Genomic DNA, 25,410 nt, shown 5'->3' on the forward strand with positions numbered 1-25,410 from the left:
TAAAGAGCTCACCCCAGCACCCCACATAAACCAGCGCTTCAATATACTTCTCTTGGTGGCTGTGCCAGTGTCAGTCACCTATGTTAACAACACCTGAGGTCACACGGCCCCTTCCCACCAGGTTCTTGCTAGTTCTGCTCCTCAGTCAGCTCAGTGGGGACATACTGCCTGCTATCCAGTATTTGTCGCAAACCAGACACAGTGTGCAAAAGGGATGAGATGAAAAATCTCACAAGACAACACAGTGGCTTTTGGAACAGGTCTGTAGGCTCTCATTTAATAGCAGTTAAAAGAGGAAGGTGTACAGGGGAAGGGTACTCATGCTCTTTCCACAGAGGAGCCCCCATGCAGCTGTCTGCAGCAGAGCTTCTTTCCTAGTGAGCATGAGAGGAACAGGTTCCTTTTGGAGGTACAGATGGATCTCACTGCATTTCTCCCACAAACATGGAACTGTGCAAAATGAAAAGGCTATTTCCAAAATATCAGGGAGGATTGACCCAAATGCAGATGAATAAGAGAAAGGGAACAGAGGGGCGGAGGGAGGGGCACAGCAAAAGCAGGCTGAAGGAGGCTTGGAGAAGCCACCCCAAGCCTGCACTCAGGGGTCTAAGGAGAAAACTGGCTTCTGCCACCCTTGGGGTTGGAACCTGCTGAGCTAGGTGCTATGCAGCTGGATGGACTGTCAGGCCTGACGCATGACAGAGTACCAGGGAGATAACTGCTTTTGCTGACCAAGACTCTGGGTAGGTATGCAAGTCCTGTTCTTCTTCACCCACACCAGTGTTACCTGGTACTGAGAATTTTGTTTTGTTTTTCCCTCATGAATAAAAAAAAAAACAAAAAAAAAAAAACTGAGCCACTGCCTAACCAAGGCTCACAAATCAGACTGTCTCCAGGGTTATGGATCTGGTTGGAAGGCAGCAAACTTCCAGGCAGCAGTATCTCACCCCCCCCTGAAATTCTTCAGGACATACGGTCTGCAGGCATCTGAGGTAAGATGACAGAGTCTGAGGCCTACCAGCACACATACTGTGCTGAGTCTTCAAGGCCAGCTCAGCTTTAGGCCTATGGATTAAAAAAAAGAAAAGTTCTACCTCATTAATTCCTAACCCCCCTTGACACTGTGGGTCCCTGGCATTCCCAGCTCAGAACTAGCATGCTGCTTTTGTTAGAGAACAGCACAGGCAGATGCAGAGGCAGGAAAAGGCAGGTGGCCATACTCATACACTCTGAGATCCTCTTCAGCAGGTCTCTGGTGAGGAAGGTAGAATGGCCCTGCCCCTCCACATGTTTTTCATTCCATCTATGACAGTTCCTTTGGGACCGAGATGGTATGGAGTAATTAAAAGTGTCCCCAAAGGACAAATGCTGTGACAGCCCACTGTAGATCTCTACACTGAAGGCTGACAAGCCCTGGTGAAGACATTTCCTTCCTTCTCAGTCAGTCAGGTTTGTGGAATGACTTCTCACTGTTCATAAACAGAGCCCCTTGTCTTCTTTCCTACAGGCCAGTGCCCTCCGCTGGCTAGTAAGTTTTTCAAAATCTTCCGTGATGGTCTTCCTGAACCTTTGGGCCATTATGTATCCTGATGATGAGACTTGAAGGCTTATGCAGAGTACATGGGTAGCTTGTTCTGTCCAGTTCTAGAAAGCTGTACTTTTTGTTGGTGTTTAAGATTGTGAGGCGTGTTCAAGATGGGGTAGGTCGTGGTGGACTGAGCCGTGGAAGTTTGGCTGTACCAGAGTTACACAATAGCCAACAAAGGTAATAAGAGATGTGTGACCGGGTCTCTCCACTCCTCACTGGAGCTGGAAACACTTTTGTGCTATCTTGGTCAGTGTTCCATGATGCAATTATACTCTCACCAGCAGTTAGGCCAATGGCCTCCAGAAATGTCTGAGAGCGAAGATTCCTCTGGCCAATGTCACAGGAAAGCTTTCACAGGATCCCAGGAGTCTATCTGGCTAGCTTAGACTCCAGAAATCAGAGATGTGACTTCAGGAAAGCACTCTTAGGTGAGCCTAAGGGACAGTTCAGAAGATGGGAGCCTAGGCTTGAGCAAGACAAGCTTTGTCTCTGTGATGTTATTTAGTTGATGACAGCTAGGCCAGAGGCAACAAGCCATTAGCTACAGCTGATCCTGTCTACTCATGGTAACAGATCCATTCTCAGAATCATCTAGTCCCATGGTGGCTGTGCCCAGGGATGAAGAGCTTGGGACATTTTCTTTAATGATGAAAGCTGTAAGGCTGTCATTAGAGCATGAGGATGCAATCTCAGACATCATGAGGCTCTACCCATGGTGAAGGCACTCAGGCTACTGTCAACTTCAGAGAATCTGGGCATTTAGAGATGCTGCTGCTGGAGGCGAGTGTGGGATTCTTACTAAGGGACCCTCAGAAGCCATTGCTGATTTATGCTTTGAACCAAGTGTTACGGTCATAAAAGCAGGGACAGAGGTCAATGGCATGGGGACTGGAGTCCTGACACAACTTGGCTTTAAGATTCAGAAAACAATTCTTCTAGTGGGGCAACTTCCGTTCCAGTTAACTACCCTTCTCCCCCACAAGGCTTGGTTAGACCTATGCTAATGAAACTGCCACCTATGGGACCAGAGTGAAATTGTTGTTTTGTCACATGCCACTCTTATGAGCCAATAATTCAACCAGCAAGTCAGATAGATATCCTAAACTGAGGCTGGCTTTGGTATACTACATAGGCATGTCTGCTAGGTTCTACTATGTACTTAAGAGAATACTTGAGAGCAAACAGGATATATATTATTATCCTTTTACTTTCTCATCTCAACTCCTAGTGCCAGGTACCCACTAAATTTGCAGAGTACTGGATAAGCAGTGGCTCACCATGTTGGCACTGATAATGTAGCTTTCCCAGGAAAGTGTGGCAGTAACTTCCCCAAAGCCCTTGTTCTTTGCTTAATCTTGCGCCTCTCTTCCTATAGGGAAAGGTTATGTGAATACTGTACAGGGGTTAATAAAAAAATACATATGCTCTCTTTGAGGAAGAATGCACAAGTGCAGGGCCAGTCCAGGGGAGACCCTGGACCACTGGCTACGACACGTGGCCTCTGTGGGCTCAAGGCCAACATTCAGGAGTGGTGGCTGCTGATGAGTCCTCGGAGCTGCTTGGCCACAGTGTCGATCAATTTCTGCTTATCTCGCTCATTTTTCCGGAACTGTGCAAACATGTTATTCTTGCGGCTAGTATCTTTCATCCTAAACAGAGAAGGAGAGAAAGAAGGCAAGGTATTTGAGATAGTCCCAGACAAAGAACGAGCAGGGAGCAAGGAGATGGCAGGATGTATCTTGACCATTACGCAGAGGGGAAGGGTTGGGGACCTACTCACTGTGGACTTGCCTCTCAGGCACCTGTCACCTTCCTTGGCCTTTGGCCAAGAGCTAGCTTTGGAGGGGTCAGGCCTTTCTCCTCATACCTCCCTCACCTGATCTACTCTTATGTCTTCAGATGAGCACCTTTATAAATGTCTGAGACATGGCACAATTCTGCATGCTAGCAGATGCCTAAAAATGTCTGGGGTACACTTATTTCATAAGCCTGCTGGGACCTAAACGATGGAATTTCAAAGGTGAGACAGAAAAATATTGTCTTGAAATGAACTGCAAGCGATTGTCAGGGCCACTGTGTATCTGAGCTCCATCTGTACCCGGTCACTCTTTCTTGCTCCTGAAAAAAAAAATGAAGTGTTGGTCTCCTGATTAGTTTCAGGATTATGGATGAAAAGCAGTACAATGACCAGGTGGGCATAGTGCTGAGGGAAGCAGGTTCTCAAGGGATGACCAGTCTCTCAGTTAACAAAGCCAACTTTGTGTGAGAGACAGCCTGAGCTCTTAATGGTCCTATACAATCTCAGATCTTTGTTTTGGTCCTGCTAAAGCTCTGCAGGTGACACTCATGGAGCAGAAATAATGAAGATAGATGGCTCTGTCAGGTGGATGGCCCGGCCAGGATGGCAGTGTTAAAGAAAGTGAGAGCAGACTGATATTGCTGCAGGCTCTAGGTTTAGCCAAGGCCCATGACAGAGCCCAGGCCTATGCTGTTCTCTGTAGAGGGCTGTAAGCCATGCACCCATTGCTGATGACTTACTCTGGCCTAGCCTCTGCACTCTGATTTGCATGAGTAAAGTGAGTTGGCTGGCACCTTTGTTCTTAGAACTGAACTGGCTCCCTGACTTCCCTGTTCTTAGGGCTACAAGGAGAAAGGCCAGAAGGTCTGAGTTAACTCCCACACACACTTTCCAAAAGTCTTTGGCCAATCCTTGGCCCTTTTTCTTCTCTGTAGGCAGGCTTTTGAAGAGGGGTATAGTTGGAGACCATGAATCAAAAGACAGGGATCCCACATATGCAGCTTACATCTTGTATGCTACACACCAAGCCCAGTGTGTGTTCATCTATGTTTATATATCCACTTGGAATGCATATAGTCTATAAGGGCATTCTGAGTGGCAAGGAAACACAGCTGTCTCACTCTGACAGTGATAGCCAAAGCTAACTGTGGCTTTTCTCCCAGTCTAAGCTCAGAGTAATTCTTTGATGCTGGAGTTTTCCATCCAGCACTGAATTCCTGCCCATACTTGGAAGCCTGTTCTACTCTAGGAAAGAGGGCAGATGACCTGACTAGGTTGGAAAGAGGGCACAATGGTCCTTAAGGTCCTGGTGAGCACAGTCTGTTATTTTAAATACTAGTTGCACAATTATGTTTGTAAAACTGGTAGGGTTTTAGATTATTCTGAAGGACTCCTCTTTCTTTTGCTGGGTAAGCTATAAATCCAAACAATATAAAACCAACAGGAAAGAGGAAACAGAGAAGCCCTTTCTACATTTGCAGGATATTTGGCTTGACTGATGTTATAATTTCCTGCAGCAGCACAGAAATATGTGTCCAGAGATGGCCTGTAGCTCTAGGTGAGGATCCTGTACTCTACAGGAGAAAGAGAAAAGCCAAGAAGCAAGAAATTCTTGGCCACTGAAGCTTTTGGTTGGAATCATACTCTCAGGTGCTCTGAAAGCTGACAGTGGCATGATGGTTTGTATCAAGAAATGGGCAAAACTTAAAGTGACTCCTCCCCTTTCCTATCTTCTTAAAGTCTAGCATTCTCTCCTTTAGGCAGTCCACTTTTCAGTGACATAAGGACTTTGCCTTTTCCTAGATAGTACTGGCAGTGATATGGGTTCTTCTGACTTGACTTACTAGGAAGAACCAGATTTAGAAAGAGAGACTAGCAGCCATGGGGAACAGCTGCCTCTGGGGAAGCAGGACCAGGTCAGAAGAGAGAAGGAACTCGTTTGAGGCTGGAAGATGTAGATTTCAGTGACCTGGGGAGCCTTTACCTTCCAATTTTGATGGCTAGGACTTAGCACACAGCTTTGTTGCATGCTGGGTGAGAATGGTGAGACATTACCAACTGCCATACCTGTCTACCTAAGGAAGAGTACATAATCCCAAGAGAAGTGACTGAACATCAGGTCAAACATTGGACTATCTCCCCATTTCTACTGAGTAATGAGAACTCTGGACATGGTTTGCCTCTGATGAGGACTCCTCATGGGATATGTGGGTTCTAGACCCTGAAGTCATAAGCCTCGTCCCCAGGAACTGGTATTAGCAGCTCTTCTGTAAGGACTGAACTGCAGACTCTGAGCCAATAAGAGTACCCAGCATGCCAGGAAGCTGAATGGAAGAGATCCTTTCCCCAATGCTGATGGAAAAGTCCCTGACATTACTCCACCCCCAAATGAATTTGTAAACCAAAGATCTGTAAGGAACAAAGAAAGGGGAAGTGCTTACTGGGTGGTACCAGGCTAGTTTAGAAGATTAGTTTGTCAGGGTGAAGACCACTCACTGGATCAGGATTTTAGTTTAGTTATTGGCATCACTGATGGGAAATGGGAAAAACTTGCCTTAAACTGATGGAAAATTCCTAAGTGAACAATATACTTACTCTCTAGATATCCTAGAAGAAAATCAGTGGGAGAGAGAACCATGGGAGAAAGTTAACATGAAAACATCAATTCTCAGCATATCCTTGGCTCCAAACACAGAGCCCAACATCCTACTCTTGCCTACTCTTTGCTTCCCCTTACATCTGGTGCACTCTCTAATCCCCCACCCCTAGTAAGAAAGATATCACACCTTGATTCCTTCCCCCACCCCCAACATTCTATTCTGACCTTCTGGACCCTAATCCTTGCCCTTCTAGGGTTGGAGCATGCTTGGCTGCCCATACATGTGAACTTTCTTCACTGCCTTGATAGAGGTATCTTTTGACTAATCAGTCTAATTTGCTTTAAAAAGCTCTTTGACATGGGTCATGGTTTCTAGACTGGCAGTTCTCAACCAGATCCAGGTTGCAGTATGTCCTGACACCTGGATGACATATTGGCTAGCTTTAAGATGTGTGGTGCTACATAACCTAGTTAAGTGAAACCACATTCCTTTTTTTTAAAAATTAGATATTTTCTTTATTTACATTTCAAATGATATCTCCTTTCCTGGTTTCCCCTCCGAAAACCCCCTATCCGATACCCTCTTCTCCTACTCACCAACGCACCCACTCCCACTTCCCTGTCCTGGCATTCCCCTATATTGGGGCATCAAGCCTTCTCAGGACCAAGGGCTTCTCCTACCTTTGATGTCCAACATATGCAGCTGGAGCCATGGGTCCCTCCATGTGTACTCTTTGGTTGGTGGAAACCACATTTCTGAGGCACTGCGTTCAACATATCATTAAACCCCAAAGGCTAAGACATGCTCCTCTGCTTATCATGTTGGCCTGTGCCTGAACTAAGTCATCTTACTATCTTGTCTTCCTTAGGTAAAGACACTTTGTCTAATTAGGCTACAAGTCAATACAGAATCCCGTTCTGATCTGTACTTATAACTTGCTAGAGCTAAGAATTATGACTGACTGCCCAGTACAAGATGGTCAAGATGGCTGCCAGCACTGGAAACAGGAAAGTGGTCATGTATATTACCCCTTACTCTGCTGCCCACCTCCTATACAGAGTACAGGATTGGGTACTCACTTCTCAAGCAGGGTCAGAGCTGTCACAGGGTTCACCCGGAGGTACTTGCAGTTGGGTTGTCCATAGTCGGCAAGGTATGTGGACCAATCCCACTGAATAAAGAGGTCCAATAGCTGAAAAATACCCCAATCCCCATACCAAGGATTAAACAAACAGACAAGGGAAATCAGGACCCTAGAAATCCCATTATTCTTTACTACCAATCCCATTATTCTTTAACTCCTGAAATACAGAAATGGACATATAATAAAGGTAAGAGCAGCTGCAGGCCACACCACAACTAAGCACATGTCAAATGATAGAGTAACTTCCACCATAAGCACACGTCCATTGCTGAGACTCCATACTAGCAGTGAGCCTCAAAGCCAGCCTGTGGGGAAACTACTGAGGACTGATCTCAGAGGCAGGACCCTCAGTACTCACCCACTTACTAATTTGAAAAATGTTTATCATGAGTCTTCTGTGCACCAAGCTTACTTACTAAAGAGCTCAGAATCCAACAGTGAACAAATGAGGGGTGCAGCCTAAGGCCACCATGCAACTTCAACCACAGTTAGTCAGAACTGGCATTCCCCATATTCTTATCTTGTAGACTTGCCAAAGTCCTCAACAGCCCTATTGCTGTTAACCCACTGCCCTCAACAGTTTGGGATCATTTATCTAACATCTTTTCAGTTGACTTTCATCTGGACTTTCCCCACAGCCTTTTCTTACATGATATTGACATTTTTGAAGACTAGAGTCCCTCATCTCCGCTGTCCCTTCATTTTTGTTTTGTCAGATGCCCTTTCAGATCTACATATGTATTTCCAACTAGAATTCCACACAAGTGACATAATGTCTTCCTCTGGGGGCCATATCCTGGATTGAGTTATACAATTTTTCTTTTGCAAAGCAACCATTGTAATTTTACTGTGTTATGTATAAAAGTTTATATTTGTCTGTTTTGTGTATAAACATGCTAAGCACTGTGTGAAAGGCAGACGACAACTTGGCTTTCTTCTTCCACCATACAGGTTCTGTAGATCCAACTCACTCTCCCTACTGAGCCATCTAGCCAACACCTATTCCACTGTTTTTAATGCAGCAGATCAGACAGATCTGATTCTCATGTCCCTCCTTACCAGTGATGTTAATATTAACCTTGACTGCTTGGTTCAGGTCATACAAAGGTGAAAGGTATCTCAATGGTAGTATTATTATTTCTCTCTTTATAATTAACAGATTTCTTGAGGGAGATATTGTTTCAAACTATGTAAACCTTCAGGTTCTCCCCAGGCTTTGGCCTGTCATTGTTGAACAGATTTTGCCTGTGACGATGATTATGGTAGTGTCTTCCCATAGGACTTTCTACGCGCTCTACTCCCTTTTAAGCTATTAACTCTGAATCTTCTGTGAGGAAAAGCATTGTTTCTCCCTGCTGTTTATGTAATCGCACATGTCAGTGTGGCCTTCTGTGCACTCTCTATGGCAGGGTATAATCCATTACAGTCATTATTTTGCTATGTTGTTCCAGCTTTAGCTACCAGGGATATTTTGGCATTGGTCTCTATGTTTTTGACTGCCTCTTTTCTATTTTTTTCTATTTTGAAAACTTCCTTTCAGGTCCTCCAAGATATTCTAAGCTCACCTTCTATCTTTCATTGCCCTGGACCTTAAATCAATCTCTAATCTGAGGTGTTTTTGCGTGCACTTTCTTAAGAAGAAAGTTTTTTAGGAGCCAAGCTATGCACAGGGTACACTTTGTTCTGCTGGGGAATGCTTTACTAAAGCCTCTTCAGTAGACAGCTCTAAGAAACATATGTGCACCCACATTTCTTTACTCATGGGTGCATATGTACCAAGGCCACAAGCCCACATTGAGGCCTCCAAGTCTAATATATCACTCAGATTCATTCTAGTCTTGTCCCCCAATTCTAATTTATTATTTCTTTTTTCTAAAAGGAGAAGCCTGGTGGACATTACCATAGTTGACTTATTCCTTCAATTCTAGCATAAAGTGTTTTCAGAGTTTCTAACACACACCACTGTCAGACACATCTTTACCAACTAGAGCTCAGAGTTTGGGCATGGTACTTGTTTTTAGTACTTGGTGGGTTCGGTCACTGAGATAAGTTTCCTTTCAGCACTTGCTGTGATGACTTTCATCTGTGTTGTCCTTCTTCCCACCACTTCTGCACTCACTCACACTCTGTTTAACTTCAGTTGTTCACTTTGTGGCATATGAAATGAAGCTGTAGCTCTAAAAGTGAAAGCCACATAGGAAGCACAGGTGTGAGCAGAGAGTGAGGCATCTCTGCTCACACCTACAATCCACTGCAGTCACTATTGTGCAGCTATCAGTGTAGGCTTTCCCTCTGTCCGTTCCCTCTGCTCCTTTCCCATCTACCTCTGCAGGAAACCCAGCTGGTTTTATTGTGCTTCTGCTTCTTTTGGACAAACAAGCAGACATATGTTTTCATGCTTTCCCTTTTCTAATATGAAGGGCACACCTTCATGGCATCCTCCTGTGCTTTTCTTCCTATATTTGAACTGAACATCTAAGTTTTTTTCTTAATCAGTGATTTAGCATACAAACACTGTTAGGTTTTTTTAAGAGTTGATAGTCCACATATAATATTTTGGGAGCATTTAACTGCCAAGCTGGGTGATTACCAATATTTCTGGAGTAGGCACAGTGATAAGTTAGAGCTAATTTGATCAAAGGAGAACTCAACCAGTCATTAATGGTACTTTGATCTCAGAGATAATTTGTTTATGATATTCATTCAGAGCAGGAGAATTAAACTAGAGTAGATGTTTGTGATATTTCATAAGCTATACAAATTAACACAATTAACACAATAAATCATAATAAAAACTATTTAGTATACAAAAATATGTACATATGTGGGACAGCACATGAGAAGAGACCTGTGGTGAATGGTTACATTAAGTGGGAAACTTGCTTTGCTGAATGCTATATTTCTTCATTACTTTGAGCCTTCCTCTTGTTTAGTATCAAGTTGTGATTCTGATTTCAGATTGGAGGGGGAAAGAGAGAGGCAGAGGACAAGCAATATTATTTAATAATCATAAGGTAGAAGAAGTGGAGATGGCTTCCTGGCCTGCATTCTCAAAGAGGCTGTAGCTGTTTCTTTGTTTGCTTTTAAATCTTCACTGATTCTATTTCAGAGTTAAGAGCTCCTCTGAAGCTAAGCAAAACTTAAAGACTTTCTTTTTTATATTTGTAGCTGGGAGACACTAGAAAAATCCAATGGTATGAAAAGCAAAATCTTTTCCCAGGTGTAGCTACCTAGACAGAGAAAAAACAGGTTCTAACATCAGGACAAATGCAAAGTTCCAGGAAAGACCGTGGGGTGAGACTGTGTAAAGGTAATACAGGATCTGCTGACCTTTGTAGTATGACTAGTGCACAGACATCTTCAGCATAAAAGACACCAATAATTCTGGTAGATGACTTGCTGTGGCTAAAGATGGCAATCCCATGGAAGCTTTACAGTCTAGTATTGAATCAAGCTCTCTAGGTACCTGCCTACTTCCTGGGTAGAAAGGACTGTACAGAATGCCTGGTAGAGGGTACAGCCTGTGACCACTTCTGGACTCCAGCTAGTTACAGATTGCCAATTAATGGAGATAGTGGATTGTTGGATGCTTTCTGCCTTCCTTGCTAATTCTTCAGCTATAAACATCCTCTCCCAGGATGTGAGGTTCCTCCTATGGAACTATATTTGAACTTAACATCTAGAAGCTCTTCCCTAATCAATGATTTAGCATATAAACACTGTGTGTATGTTTGTGTGTCTCACACTGTGTTTATATATACAAGAAGTCATTTTTAAGAAATGATAGACCACAAAAGAAAACAATGCACCTGCATCTTCTTTAGGTTATTTTTGCGAGGTCTTTTGTCACGGGTAGAGTAGCAGCTCCCCAAGGATGAAAATGACATCTATCCCATGACTTCTCCAGAGCAGTGACCCATATACTTCTAGACTCCTAGCCAGGTTCCCAATAAACACATATTAAAAGGAATTACAGTGGGTGAGCTGACATTTTATAGCAACAATATTGGGCAGATGATGGGCCAAACTTACAATTTGAATTTCCCAAACCAATTTGACAAGTGGGCCAAACTAGGGTTCTTCCAGGTGGCACTTGGGGAAGACTACCTGAAGACAAAAGAAGCACCAAACTGAAGGGATGCATCGATACTGGGAAGGAGCCCAGTCTTGGCTATCTAACTTCAGGGTTCCAAGGGAAGGTACCCATAAACAGCACAGAAGAGGATACTGGTCCTGGCTGCACAGGCTCCACTAGGTAGCACTGGCCCAACCTCAAGCTGGTAAAATCTCCACCTTCTAGCATGCTGTAAAGATTCCACAGAGAACAAAGGGTGGCAGGGAAAGGTTAAGTATACACAGCAACAGACACCTTTACAGGAGCCCACAGTCTACTCCCCATGACCTGATCTGTTGACAAGTTTTCTCTTGAACAGGCCCACTGATTTCTGTAAAAATTGTGCTCTGCAAGCAGGACTGTCCTTGAGGTGAGAGGAAAACATGAGTATATACCTTACAAACATCCAAAAAATTCTTCATGCTAAACAGGATAGAGTACAAGAGTATAATGTTAGCATGTCTTTCTAAGATACTTATATAACCCCACAAAATTCTAAATATCTTCTGTAAGTAGTTTCCTTACAGAAAGCAGCAGGACCATTCCAACACTAAGAGTCCCTTGCTCACTGACAGCCTGACAGCATGAACTCATCATATTATCATAAGACATTTTTCATAATCTATGACCTACAGGTACTTTTCAGGAGGCAGCAGGGTATAGTAAGAACAAATACAGGCTCAGGGTTCCCCAACTGAGAGTTTGACCACAGATAAGGCTTCTATCAACAGCTGAAGGCAGTCCAAGAGAAAGACAGCAGAGAAACTGCTGAACAGCAGACCTGACCATGACCCATCTGTGTTTATTGCCAGGATTTCCCCTGACCCCATGCCCTTAGCCATACAATTCAAAGAACAGCTTTGGCTTGCCTCCTGCATGACCTCAGAAATGTTTCCTGATACAGACATCTGGGCAAATGTCAGAAGAGGAACAAATGACTTTAACAACATACTGCCAACAATGTAGCAGGCACTTCTGGGTACTGCACAGGGAAGATGGTGAGATGCTGTGTCTAGTCTTGAACTGAGCCTGTGAATGAGCAGATGTAAAGTGATACATACGAAGATACTTTGAGAAGATGACACAGTTCATAAGAAGGGCTTTGAGGCCCATGCCAGACATGTGGGGATTGGCAGCTGAGGCAAGGAAGCCGAAAAGGCTGTCTCTTCAGAGTAGGTTGGAAATAACTAGGAGAAAGCAAGCGAGGGACAAATGGCCTCGATGCTAAGGGCACTGAGTTTCAGCTGGCAGCTTCTCTATTTTTTTTTTAATCAAGAATACTCCCTGCTATTTTCTAGAGCAGATGGAAAACTATAATCACTACCCCCACGCCTTTTTAAAAAATAAAGTTTTATTGGAACAGAACTATCTAACATTGTATCTATGTGTTTACTAGCTAACATTGTATCTATGGCTGTTTTTGTAAAATAATAGCTGAGGCCAGTAGCTATGACAAACACTACCACATGCCAGGAAAGCCTAAAGCTGTACTCTTGGACTTTTCAGGAAAGTCTAGCTTTAGATCCAGGCCAAGAAGGGCAGTGTGTGTGTGTATGTGTGTGTGTGTGTGTGTGTGTGTGTGTTGTCTCTCAAGATGTGATATCTCTCCTATTCATTAAATTAAAGAAGGTAAGATAAGACAATCACAAGGAGGGGCTAAGAAGTTCATTATTGTAACAAAGGGCACCAGAATTCCTTTAGGACAGAGAAGTGCTTGAGGAGATTGGAGCTTTTCTGTTTGGGCAAGCCCCTCAAGATACAAAAGCATCTGCAGAGAAAGGAGGAGAAATTTGAGCTGCTGGTTAAGAGGCAGACCTGGAAGAGAGGCAATTTAATGAACATGTTTGAGAAAGGCTAAAAGACATTGCTAGTGGTGCTATGACCTGGGCAACTATGGAGACCTGGATACTGAGTAAGGAGTTTTTCTAAAGCCGTTGCTGTCTAGCTGGGACAGATCTCTGGCTCCCTCCTGATGCTTGGCTGGCCAGCCTCTCATCTGCCTCTCTCTGCATGTATCAAAGCACAACTAGAGAGCTGCAAGCCTACAGCAGAAACAGAAGCCCAGGAGGCATCAAGATGGACAATACACAGGGGCTCACAGCAACCCAGAGGAGGCTTCTGGATTTTCCACAGGTGACAAAACTGGGACTAGAGAACCCTCCTGGGCTCTCTGGATTTCTACTTCAACCTTGCAACAATGGCCATGCTGCAAGCTGGCTCCAGGAGCTTCTAGTAGGGTCCGCCCCATCCCCTTTTCCCCTCAGCAGGAAAAGAGGGAAGGGAAAACGTGAGTCATGGGTGTGTGGCTGGTTTCTTACTGTTCCCATAACCCTACCACTTACATGTAAGCATCAGGAAGCTCTGTCTCAGTGGCAAATAAGCAACAGTAGTTTCTCTTGAAAGAAAACAATACGTCCAGGAATATTTATTTACTTCAAAGACAGATGTTTGTTTCTAGGTGGCCTCTCTAGGCCCTTTCCTTCTAAGGCTATCTTGGCAGAGCAAGGGAAAGGTAGGTAGGCTGAAAGTTCCCCCACAGCTGGCTCCCATTGGGGTCTGCAGGAGCTTCTGGAGGGAATCTAGTACCAAACACTCCTAATAATGCTGCCCTGTGGCTGTGTCACACTAACTACAGCATTCATCTTGCGGAGAGAACAAAGGCAGGGCCTTGCCAGTGTACTATTGTTTGGGTTAGGCACTCTATTACTGAGTTGTTAACTCAGCTGTCACACATTCCCCAGCCAAAATGAGCAGATTTAGGAGCATCTCTGCAAAGGGACCACAGACAGAAGTGCTTCAACAGTGTAAGTATAAGCAACCATCACAACAATGGCAGAACACAGCAGTTCTAACCACAGTACAAACTCTGTATCACCTACTTTAGAAAGTAAAATCCACTGGATGTGACAAACAACCCTTACAATTAAAATGATCAGAAAATATATTTAAAATATGATTTATACCCAGAGCTATGAGTGATGAACTCTTCTTAGCCTATATAAAAAATATGTGTGTTGATATATTAATTAGCAAGTATGCATATGCAAATAAATATGCACACACATATACATGTGCACATGTATACACAGAGGTATGTAAAGGCAATGATAATGCTCCATAACAAATTGCAGTGGTGAGATGTGGATTAGGATATCTTTTTGTATTTATTCACATCTATAGTTGATTAATAAATTGTCATAAATATAAATATACATTAAAGGTGAATCTGGTGCTAAATGAAAAGCTTGGAGAAACTGACTAGACTATACAAGGGAAACTATTATAACTAAGTGTTTTGGAGCATACCTGCAATCACAACACTTTTGTGGCTGAAGAAGTGGGTGATCATGAGTTCAAGGCTAGTATGGGCTTTATAGTGAGTTATAGAATAGGCTGGGTTATATAATAAGATCCTGTCTCAAGAAACTAAACAAAATGAGCAAGAAAATTATCATATAAAGTCATAATGAATGGCTTTGGTCCTTTTCACAGATGTATAAATTAAAAAGTTATAGACCTTCTATGGATCATGATTACAAATCCCAGTCCAGGCATTTTCTCTAGGCCTAAGAAAGCATGCCTAATACTAAAAGATAGTAAAGTAGAAAATGTTCTCACACACTGGTAAGCTGAGAATAAATATAGCCCAGAAACTATAGTTGGGTCTGTCCAGAATGCTAGTGATTGCTAACTTCTTCAACCTCGTGTTTCCTCATTTGAGTAGGTGGAGCTGAATTAAACTGAATTCGGAATTCCACTGCCAAAAGTTCGAACTAATCAATAAAATGATTAAAGAACCAAGAGATGCTCTTTGTCTCTCCTCTGAAAACTCCAGTCTCATAAGGAATCTTCCCTTCACACCTGCAGTATATTAGCATTACTTCCTGGGAACGCTAGAAGGTTATCCTAATAGAGTTAAGACATTTTCTCTTCCTTTTAATTATAGTTACTAATTATATTTTAGTTACTAATTATTATTCTAAATTAAATATAATTTAATTATATGTGTGTGTTCATACTTCCTCAAGTTCACTTTGGGAACAGGTGATACAACTTGCTAAAATGTTCTAACTAGCCTAGCACCTGCTCTTGAGAGTCAAAGATGACACACAGACATCTTTAAGTTTTGTATGTGAAATTGCCAGTGAAGAAGAATAACAACTCAGAAGATTGACAGTTCCATTCTGTTGTATCAAAGGGAATAAAACAGGGAGTTGTAAGCAAACTGACTAATAGACACCAAGGAGCAGAAGTAGACCTGATAATGGGAACATCTACCACATGGCAGATGCTAGGTATGTATGTTGCTTACTTATGTTATTTAATGCTCAGGAAAGCCAACAGTCATAGGTATCACTGCCATTTAATAAACAGAAATGAAACCTATGAAGGATTAAATATGGATTGATGAATTGGGGTGATAGCTCAGTGGGTAAAAGTCTTACTAGGCAAATATGAGGACCTGAGTTGGTATCCTTACAACCCACATAAAAGCTGGGTGCACTGAAATAGGAGGTGGAGACAGGAGAATACCTAGAAACTTGGTGCACATTAATGAGCAGCAACTGACCCTTTCCGAACAAGGTGGAATGTAAGAACTGACACCCAAAGCTGTCCTCTGTCCTCCACATGCGTGCTATGGTATTCATGCTGTTTTACTTATCTATTGTCACGATAAGACAATGTGACAAGGGCAACTTATAGAATAAAGAGTTTACTGGGGATTATAGTCCAGAGGTAAGTCTTTGGCCATCATGGTGGGGAGCAAAGAAGCAGGCAGTCAGACCTGGTGCTGGAGCAGCAACTGAGAGCTTACATCTTCATCACAAGGATGAGGCAGAGAGAGGGCAAGCTAACTAGATTTTGAATTCTTAAAGCCCAGCCCCAGTGACACACCTCCTCCAACAATGTCACACCCCCTAATCCTTCCTGGGTTGGCAGTATGAAACTTCTAAACAGTTCTCAACAATACAGCTCAGAGAGAAGACAGTACCACCAGGTACCTTCTCATGCCTAGCTCTGAAGCCCTCTTAGGCAAGGCTAAATATTGAGTGTTAAGAGTATCACCTCTCTTTTTTCCTACCCACCTGCTGGGCTGCTGATGTCCAAGAATAGTTAGTGGTGCTCCCTACATTGCTCCTTCAGTCTGCTGCCAAGAACCATTCAGTACAAGACTTCTCAGGCTATGTCTACTTAGACCGTCAGCAGCGAGAAGGTTCTGCCTGTCTCCAGAGGTCCTACAGAGCATTGGTGCAGTGATGCATGCATACATAGATGTTTTTACTAGAGTCTTTCCACAATTCTGTGACAGTCAGCAATGACCCAATTTATAGATGTCGATAAGAGAGTTAAGTGACCCACCCAAGATCATTAATTTAGTAAACAGAGTGTCATCTTTAATTTAAAAGCTTCTAACTCCAAGTGACACCCTTTTATAATGCAACTTGCATCTGTGAGGAAAAAGATAATGATAGCTAAGTTTCCTCCTTGTCCCATAACTGTTTGCATTCCAGAAAAGTAGACAATAACCTTTGAGTTCTTTTCTGTCCATCTTTTGCTTCAGATATGGCTAGTACATAGTATAACTCACTAGTTAACAACAAAGGAATCAGATGGGTACACATATTAGTGAGGGAAGCATGTATTTAAGTCTTGATACTGAGCAGGCTTCTAGGGTGTGCTAAGAACTTGAGCAATGTCTGACATGTCCAGTCTCTGCAAGAGCTGGGATTTGAGAGGTGCCTAGAACAGAGCAGATAATCAGTGAAACCCCAGGAAACAATGGAAGCCCACACATGGAGAGTGCAGGGGAAGGGGGTGAGTTTAAACTGTAGAACCAAGGGTCCTTTCCCCAATCTAGCTAGTAAGCCTTCCTGAGTAAGAACAACAAGGCAGCTGTATTGAGCCACCCCCAGGGGAGGCAGTAATGCCAAGTCAGACTTTCCAAAGATTCTACTGGGCAACTAACTGATTTAGATGGTTAGATTTCCATACAGCTTAGCTCAGCACTATATCTACCCTCAAGTAGCACAAAGGCAGTGCACATAGTATACCTAGGAGGTCAGTGTTTACAAAATACCTTGGCTAAATGGTCCAATTTTCTGAAAGACTCTTCAGCAATGTGTGTGTGTGTGTGTGTGTGTGTGTGTGTGTGTGTGTGTGTGTGAGACTGTGTATGCACACATGCAATGCATGTACATGTGTGTGGGTGGGTGGAAGAAGTGAAGAGAAACACCTTTGATTCTCTTTTTTTCTGTGGCAGAGTCAGTGACCAATGGCAGTCTCACAGAAGGTGATGTCTTTGGAATTATTTTGTTTGTGAGACAAATGGCCTCTTCCCCTAACACAAATGGCCTCTTCCCCTAACACCATAGCTGTCCTTCCTTTACTTTTTTTCTTTTCTTTTAATTTATTGATATATTTATTTACATTTCAAATGATTTCCCATTTTCTGGACCCCCACTCCCCGAAAGTCCCAGCAGTCCCCTTCCCTCCCCCTCTTTTCCCACCCAACCCTTCCCACTTCCCTGTTCTGCTTTTGTTCTATACTGCTTCACTGAGTCTTTCCAGAACAAGGGGCCACTCCTCCGTTCTTCTTGTACCTCATTTGATGTGTGGATTATGTTTTGGGTATTCCAGTTTTCTAGGTTAATATCCACTTATTAGTGAGTGCATACCATGATTCATCTTTTGAGTCTGGGTTACCTCACTTAGTATGATGCTCTCCAGCTCCATCCATTTGCCTAAGAATTTCATGAATTCATTGTTTCTAATGGCTGAATAGTACTCCATTGTGTATATATACCACATTTTTTGCATCCACTCTTCTGTTGAGGGATACCTGGGTTCTTTCCAGCTTCTGGCAATTATAAATAGGGCTGCTATGAACATAGTAGAACATGTATCCTTATTACATGCTGGGGAATCTTTTGGGTATATGCCCAGGAGTGGTATAGCAGGATCTTCTGGAAGTGAGGTGCCCAGTTTTCGGAGGAACCGCCAGACTGATTTCCAGAGTGGTTGTACCAATTTGCAACCCCACTAGCAGTGGAGGAGTGTTCCTTTTTCTCCACATCCTTGCCAACACCTGCTGTCTCCTGAATTTTTAATCTTAGCCATTCTGACTAGTGTAAGGTGAAATCTCAGGGTTGTTTTGATTTGCATTTCCCTAATGACTAATGAAGTTGAGCATTTTTTAAGATGTTTCTCTGCCATCCGAAATTCTTCAGGTGAGAATTCTTTGTTTAACTCTGTACCCCATTTTTTAATAGGGTTGTTTGGTTTTCTGGAGTCTAACTTCTTGAGTTCTTTATATATATTGGATATTAGCCCTCTATCTGATGTAGGATTGGTGAAGATCTTTTCCCAATTTGTTGGTTGCCGATTTGTCCTTTTGACGGTGTCCTTTGCCTTACAGAAACTTTGTAATTTTATGAGGTCCCATTTGTCAATTCTTGATCTTAGAGCACATGCTATTGGTGTTCTGTTCAGAAACTTTCTCCCTGTACCGATGCCCTCAAGGGTCTTCCCCAGTTTCTTTTCTATTAGCTTCAGAGTATCTGGCTTTATGTGGAGGTCCTTGATCCATTTGGATTTGAGCTTAGTACAAGGAGACAAGGATGGATCAATTCCCATTCTTCTGCATGCTGACCTCCAGTTGAACCATTTGTTGAAAAAGCTATCTTTTTTCCATTGGATGTTTTTAGCCTCTTTGTTGAGGATCAAGTGGCCATAGGTGTGTGGGTTCATTTCTGGATCTTCAATCCTGTTCCATTGATCTGCCTGCCGGTCACTGTACCAATACCATGCAGTTTTTAACACTATTGCTCTGTAGTATTGCTTGAGGTCAGGGATACTGATTCCTCCAGAATTTCTTTTGTTGCTGAGAATAGTTTTAGCTATCCTGGGTTTTTTGTTATTCCAGATAAATTTGATAATTGCTCTTTCTAACTCTGTGAAGAATTAAGTTGGGATTTTGATGGGTATTGCATTGAATCTGTATATTGCTTTTGGCAAAATAGCCACTTTAACTATATTGATCCTGCCGAGTCATGAGCATGGGAGGTTTTCCCATTTTTTGAGGTCTTCTTTGAAAACTGTCCTCATGCCAGAAATGATCACATCATTTCTCTGAATTGTCCTTTGAGGAGAATTTTGTCAGCCATGCTTAGGATACTCAGGATGCTCTCAGTTTGTTCCATATTACTGGTCTCTTGGTTATTCAAACTACTCTGGCCCTCTTACATTCCTTTGCTAGCTTTAGACATGATCCCGTAGCTTCTGACAGTACTGTAGAAGGCAGAAGACCAGCACTGTAGCCCTGGGCCTATTTCTTGCAAGTACCCTTGCTGAGGAGGGCTCTTCTAGAACCTACTTTCATTGACAGAGAACAAAGACTCTCTTCCACCTCTAAGTTTCTAAAACTAATAAGCCCCTCTAGGAAACAAATAACTGGGATAGTGTAGTTCTCATATTTAGCAGGGATGCTTCCTGTGAGGAGCTGCAAGTAGTGTGCCACTCCTTCTCTTCTTTTCCCTCAGGAAGGAAGGGACTATGGCCCAGAAAGTCACTGTGACTGGCCACAACCACAGCCTAAGTCCTGATTTTGTTTAACCTTTAACCTTTAAAGGTTAAAATGGTTTAAACAACTGGTAAAGAACTGAAATATTTAAGAACATGATATCTATCTATCTATCTATCTATCTATCTATCTATCTATCTATCTATGTATCCATCCATTTCTATTCTATATATAGATATATCAGATACCTACAGATGTAAGAGAGAATGACAATGACTTTTACTTGCTGTTTTAAAATTAAGTAATAAATAAGTATGCTGAGTGTTGAAGCTGATGCCTATAATGCTAAAGTTTGTGGTTCTTAGTTTAAAGCCAACACTGATTACACATAGTGAAACTCTTATCTCAAAAACCCAAAACTACAAAAAGTGCACAAAATCCATGTTGCTCTTAGAGAATAAATAAATGCCAAAAGTTTGTCTACTCTACATAAGCACCGAGGAAACGTGAGAGTGGCCCATGTCTACATCCTCACATCACATGTTCTCATGACCACTTGGCATCTGCTATGGATTCTTACATCACACACACACACACACACACCACTTTAACTTTCTACAAGTTACCTTTTTATCCATTCTTATTTATACTAGACCTATCCATTTTGATCAGCCCAATTTTGTTTATTCATTTAAACTGTTAAATAGTACTCTCCAGAATATAAGAATATCAAAACACACTACAATATGTTTCTCCTTGTTTCTGGTGAAGAGTTGCCCAAGTGTGTTCTGAGTGGCAAGGGAATGTAATTAATGTCTTCTGGCACTCAGGGCAGACAACAGGTAGGAAGACTGTCACCACACTGTATGATGTAAAAATGCCAGGCCAGTGTTGTAAGCAATCCCTGAACTTGATTCATAGCAAGTGACATAGAGGAAATGCAGGTATCAGTCCAGACCTAGACCTTAGAGAGCTGACTGGAAACACGCTAAAGACCCAGTGGGGAAGCCTGTGCTGACCAGAATGAAGAGGAACACAGGGCATGCCTCCTCTGAAGTAGGAATGAGGGTGACATTCCCACCTTAGGATCCATAGGATTAACTCCATCTTCAAAGACTCTTCTGAGGAATAGAAGGCTGAGTTGGTGTGACAGGGTACGCTCTGCTTTCAAAGGTTCCCTCTTTGACTATTTTGCCTCTGAAATTCTCCTGGGAGCAACAGTGCCTGTTAGCCAGCAACTGAGCTGGGCAGGAGAAATCAGGAGAAAGAAAAAAAACTTGGAATGGGAGAGTTTTAAATCACTTGTTCTCAGAAGTCTGAGGAGAAATCTGTATGCATGAGCTGAATCTATCTTCTTATGTGACTGGAGCAGTAAGCATTTATACTTTTTGAAGGTATGAGGATCTTGACCCAGCATTTTATCGGTGTATTTATTATCTCCTTACTAGAGCATGGTCTGTTATGGAGGTTCATTAAGTCACTAGGGATTTCTGAATCATAAATTTGATGAATTTTTGTTAAAACCTGCTCCCTCCACCAAATTAGGATCTGAAAAGAGGTACAGTAAGTGAAAGCACACTTGAATGTTGGCCATCACAGTCATCAGCGAGGCCACCACAGAGGTGTCATTATTAACCAAAGGTTCCACTGCCCTCTGTGAACTTAACAGGGACAGGAATCTCTTTGACTTCTGCTTCAATGTAACAGCAGACCAAGCCCCTAGGTCTCACCCAGGCTTAAACTCCCTTTCCCATCCTGCCCATGTTCTTTGGACCAAAGCTATCTAGACACGCTGAAGATTACCATTTGTCACATGACTTGTTCCTGGGAATTGAGTTCCATCAAGGAAGGACTTCAGCAAGTGTCAGGTCATCAGTATAGGGTTTTTAAGAGAGCATCCCAAATTTGACAGTATAAGGATGAACAGTTTATACTTCACCTGTCATCTCTCCATGTCTACAAAAAAGTCAACACAAAGTACAGACCAAGGCGATACTGGGCAATGAGCACCTTATTTTAGCTAGTCCCTGTGTCTAGCCCTGTCCATATTATGACAGTCCATGTTTCTGACTTGAAGATGTCATCCTTACCTAAGTTTCTGCATTAGCTTTTCAATTCCTTTCCCTACATGATTCACAGCACTGAATTGTAGATAGAGGGTGTTCAGGTGGCCATGAAGCCTTTAGTTATGCTGGAAAGCTGTTCTGAAGCCATCTCTGACACTCTGCCTAGGGGCTGCAGTCAGCTCATGCCTCAGAATTCATGTGCTCTGGGACCCATTACTAAATTTTTTAAAGTAGAAATAACTTCATCATCAAGACTCTACTTCATACAGTCTGGCATCTCACAAAGGTCAGCCTACATCAGCACAAATGACAGTATAGACAGTGAAGATGGCAGTATCACCACACTTTACTTATACTTTTAATGTTTTAGAAAGACTTCTTTTCCTTTGTCCTGTCAGATCCTTCACACTTTGAAGAGATCTTGAAAAACCTTCCAGTCTCTGGGACCCATTTAATTTTCTGGTATAATAGTTTATCTGAAATTACTAGCTACTTTTTTGGCCTAGTCTCCTTTGGAGGACTATAAAACCGTCATATCAGCGTATTTTTTTTTGCTGCTTCTAACTGTATACAGATCTAGACCCATGGGAGTTTAGGACAGTACGCGTGTTTTGTGTGTATATGTGTGTGTGTGTGTGTTTTCTACTTTCTGACCCCAGAGAGGTACTAAACATAATACCAAGGGGATTTTACAGCTAAAGGGTGTGCCTTTTTAGATGTTCAGTATTTTAACTTCCTTTAGCACCAGCAACAGCTAAATGATGAAAGTCTATACTTTCTGTATAGCTGCTAATGGGCAAGGAATTCTAGAGGCTAACTCAAGATAAATACTTTCTGTGCCAACTAGGTTTATGCCAACTTGATGCAAGCTGGAGTTATTTGAAAGAAGGGAATATCAATTGAGAAAATGCCTCCATATCATGTGGCTGTAGGGTATTTTCTTGATTAGTGATCAAGGGGGTGAGGGACCAGACCATTGTGAGTGGTGCTATCCCTGGGCTGGTGGTCCCAGGTTCGATTAAGAAAGCAGGCTGAGCACACCATGGGAAGTAAGACAGTAAATAGCGCCCCCTCTATGACCTCTGCATCATGTCCTGCTTCCGGGTGCCTGTCCTGTTTGAGTTCCTGCCCTGACTTCCTTTGGTGACGGACTATGATGTGGAAGTGTGAGCCAAATAAACCCTTTCCTCCATAGCCTGCTGTTGGTTATAATGTTTCATCACAGCAACAGAAATCCTGACTAATATACTTGTCCAGGACAATTTGCTGAACCTTAATCTAGTCTAGTCTTAAGCATCCACTTGCAAGAAGTTAGGCCTGAAGGACAGAAGAAGTCTCCCCACATAGATTAGCTCTGGCCCAGCGGCTCTGGACTTTCAGGCACAGGGTTGATGCTCAGTGAGAATTGTCTACACCCCTATTTTTTTTTAGGCTGTTCAGGATCAGGTTTTGCATAATCCTAACCCTGAGTATTAAAAACTGCCTCTATATACTTCTTAGAATTCTCTTGGCCGAGTGGGTTGAACTACAGAGTTTAGCCCAATGGATGAACATGCATTGGGCTGAACACTGTAGCATAGCCCTACATTGGAGGCAGTGTCGTCACAGGCCTCTGTGCAGACACTGTCCTTAACTCTTTCTGAGCTGGCACAGTTCCTGTCCATCTTCCTGTTTCAGTTATATCACAGATACTTTCACTGCTCAGCTGTGAGCAATTTGAGGGCATGTCCATTTTTGTCTTTGCTTGTTAGCTCTGTGGTAGGGAGTGAGGGAACTCAGTGAGGGCTGCTGACTTGGGACTGAGAGCACCACAGGAGGTTAGTGTCCTGGCCCAGCTCTAAGCGCCTGGCAGCAAACATCTTTCACCTCTGGTGCTAATCCTGCTTTCTCAAGGTTGCTTCCAGGACCTGGCTCATGTGGCGCTGGTCTACAATCTCTTGTAGTGCTTCTTCATCTCTAACAGGCAAATAATGGGTGGAAAGGCTCAGTCACAGGAGATTGGACTGTTTACAGTTGGCTGGGCCAAGATTAGTGTGAGCACAACATATGCCAGGTTCACTGGAAGTTACATTTCCCTTTTGTTTACACATTGTAGAGGAGAAGACCAGAAAGGGGGTGGAGAGCAGGTGACCTTCTGTTAACCTCGCTGTCTGCTCAAGGCTGCTGCCCTCACCTCTGAATGAACTTTCAGATTATCTCACACAAGATTCACCTTGCGCTGAACTTGTATGCCTGCTCTGAAGGCCCCAGTCACGTAGATGTGATTAAACATTACAGAGTGGCCATAAATTTACAGAAGTATTATTGTGGCTTGCTTTCCTTTCTTCTTTGGGAGAGGAAGAGAGCAATGGGTTTGGAACAGTGGGGGAGTTTAAAAAAGGAAGTCCATAGTCAAACAAACAGTTCCTTTTTTTGCAGTTCTGAACAAAGAAGAAAACAAGGCATAGGTGTCCCAGAAAGAAAGGGAGAAACCTTGGTCAGGAGAGAATCAGAGCTCTAGAGGGCTGCAGAGCCCCATGCTTAGCAGCAGAGCTGTGGTGCTCCAGGTCCTATTTCAAGACAACCTCAAAATTCACAGGGGACACTCGAACTGGTCTGCCTGAAGGAACCCTTGAGAGAGAGAGGAATACTTTCCCTTGGGCTTGCTATATGGTTCAGGCAAGTGACAGGGAAAGAGGTGAGAAAGAGGAGACTGTAAGATTTTTTTTTCTTTAAGCTGCTATGAAAGATGAGGAAGTCCAACATCTGGGACATTTCAACAGAGATGGGACCACGTTCTAGAGGAAACATCCAAAGCTGACCAGATAACCCAAAAACACTTATTTCTGTGATTCACTGTTTTATGCTTAAAGTAGAAAAAAAGTATCTCATTGAAAGCTTGCTAAACTCTCTAGAATTCCAAAGCCAAGAGGTGCCTATAACCAGCCTGTGTTGCCCATGAGACAATGAGACTTCTACAACTAGGAAAGGCCAGGAAGTATTCAATTTGATCCAAAAGAATTGTAAAAAGTGGTCAGGAAGCCCAGACTGAGGTGACAGGAACTGGCCAGCAAAGCTACCTTTGGATTGAGTTGTCCTGTCTCTGGTTACTTCCATGGCAGTGACAGGATGCTAAAGAAGCTCACTGTTTCCATAGCTGGCGAGGCAGTGTCCAGCAAAGCCCAGACAGGGTCTGTCTACATAAGTAAGGCAGCCAATGGCTTAGCTTAGTGTTGCCTCTCAGCAAGATCTTCCACTTCTGGGAAGATCCAGGAGTCTCCAACAGGAGTGCACCAGGAGTCAGACACAGGCCTATGAAGTGCTCAGGCACTGTCTGATACACAGAGCTGTCTCAGGCAGCAAGGTGGCCATGGTGTCAGGGGTTGTTTGGGAGTCCTGGAGAGGTTGAGAGCAAGCCGGGTACTGCAAGGAAGCAAGCAGCCAGAAGTCAGGCAAACAATCATAGAAACACATTGGTACCAGCCAGGCACGGAGACAGGCTTTGTGAGGCAGCTAGATGCTGGCAGGCATGCCTAAAAGGGGGAGATGGCAGCTGGTGCTTAAGAGAACTAGCAAATAAGAGTAGACTTCGGATGGGAA

General features: G+C 43.1%; 1 protein-coding gene across 3 annotated transcripts in view; it reads right to left on the reverse strand.

Annotated features, from left to right (window-relative positions):
• Nucleotides 1-245: 245 nt before the first annotated feature.
• Exoc6b (exocyst complex component 6B) overlaps nt 246-25,410 on the reverse strand; it is a 521,360-nt gene continuing 496,195 nt past the window's right edge. For 2 of the 3 annotated variants that reach the window (XM_052174154.1, XM_052174153.1), the window contains exons 21-22: nt 7,066-7,178; nt 246-3,237 (exon numbers count right to left, since the gene is read on the reverse strand). In XM_052174154.1, the coding sequence (XP_052030114.1) occupies nt 3,111-3,237; nt 7,066-7,178 (240 nt within the window). In that variant the 3' untranslated portion in view covers nt 246-3,110. The remainder of the gene's footprint in view (nt 3,238-7,065; nt 7,179-25,410) is intronic. The other variant, XM_052174155.1, reaches the window with a different exon arrangement.

Source organism: Apodemus sylvaticus, chromosome 2 (assembly GCF_947179515.1).
Source record: "Apodemus sylvaticus chromosome 2, mApoSyl1.1, whole genome shotgun sequence".
NCBI lineage: Eukaryota > Metazoa > Chordata > Mammalia > Rodentia > Muridae > Apodemus > Apodemus sylvaticus.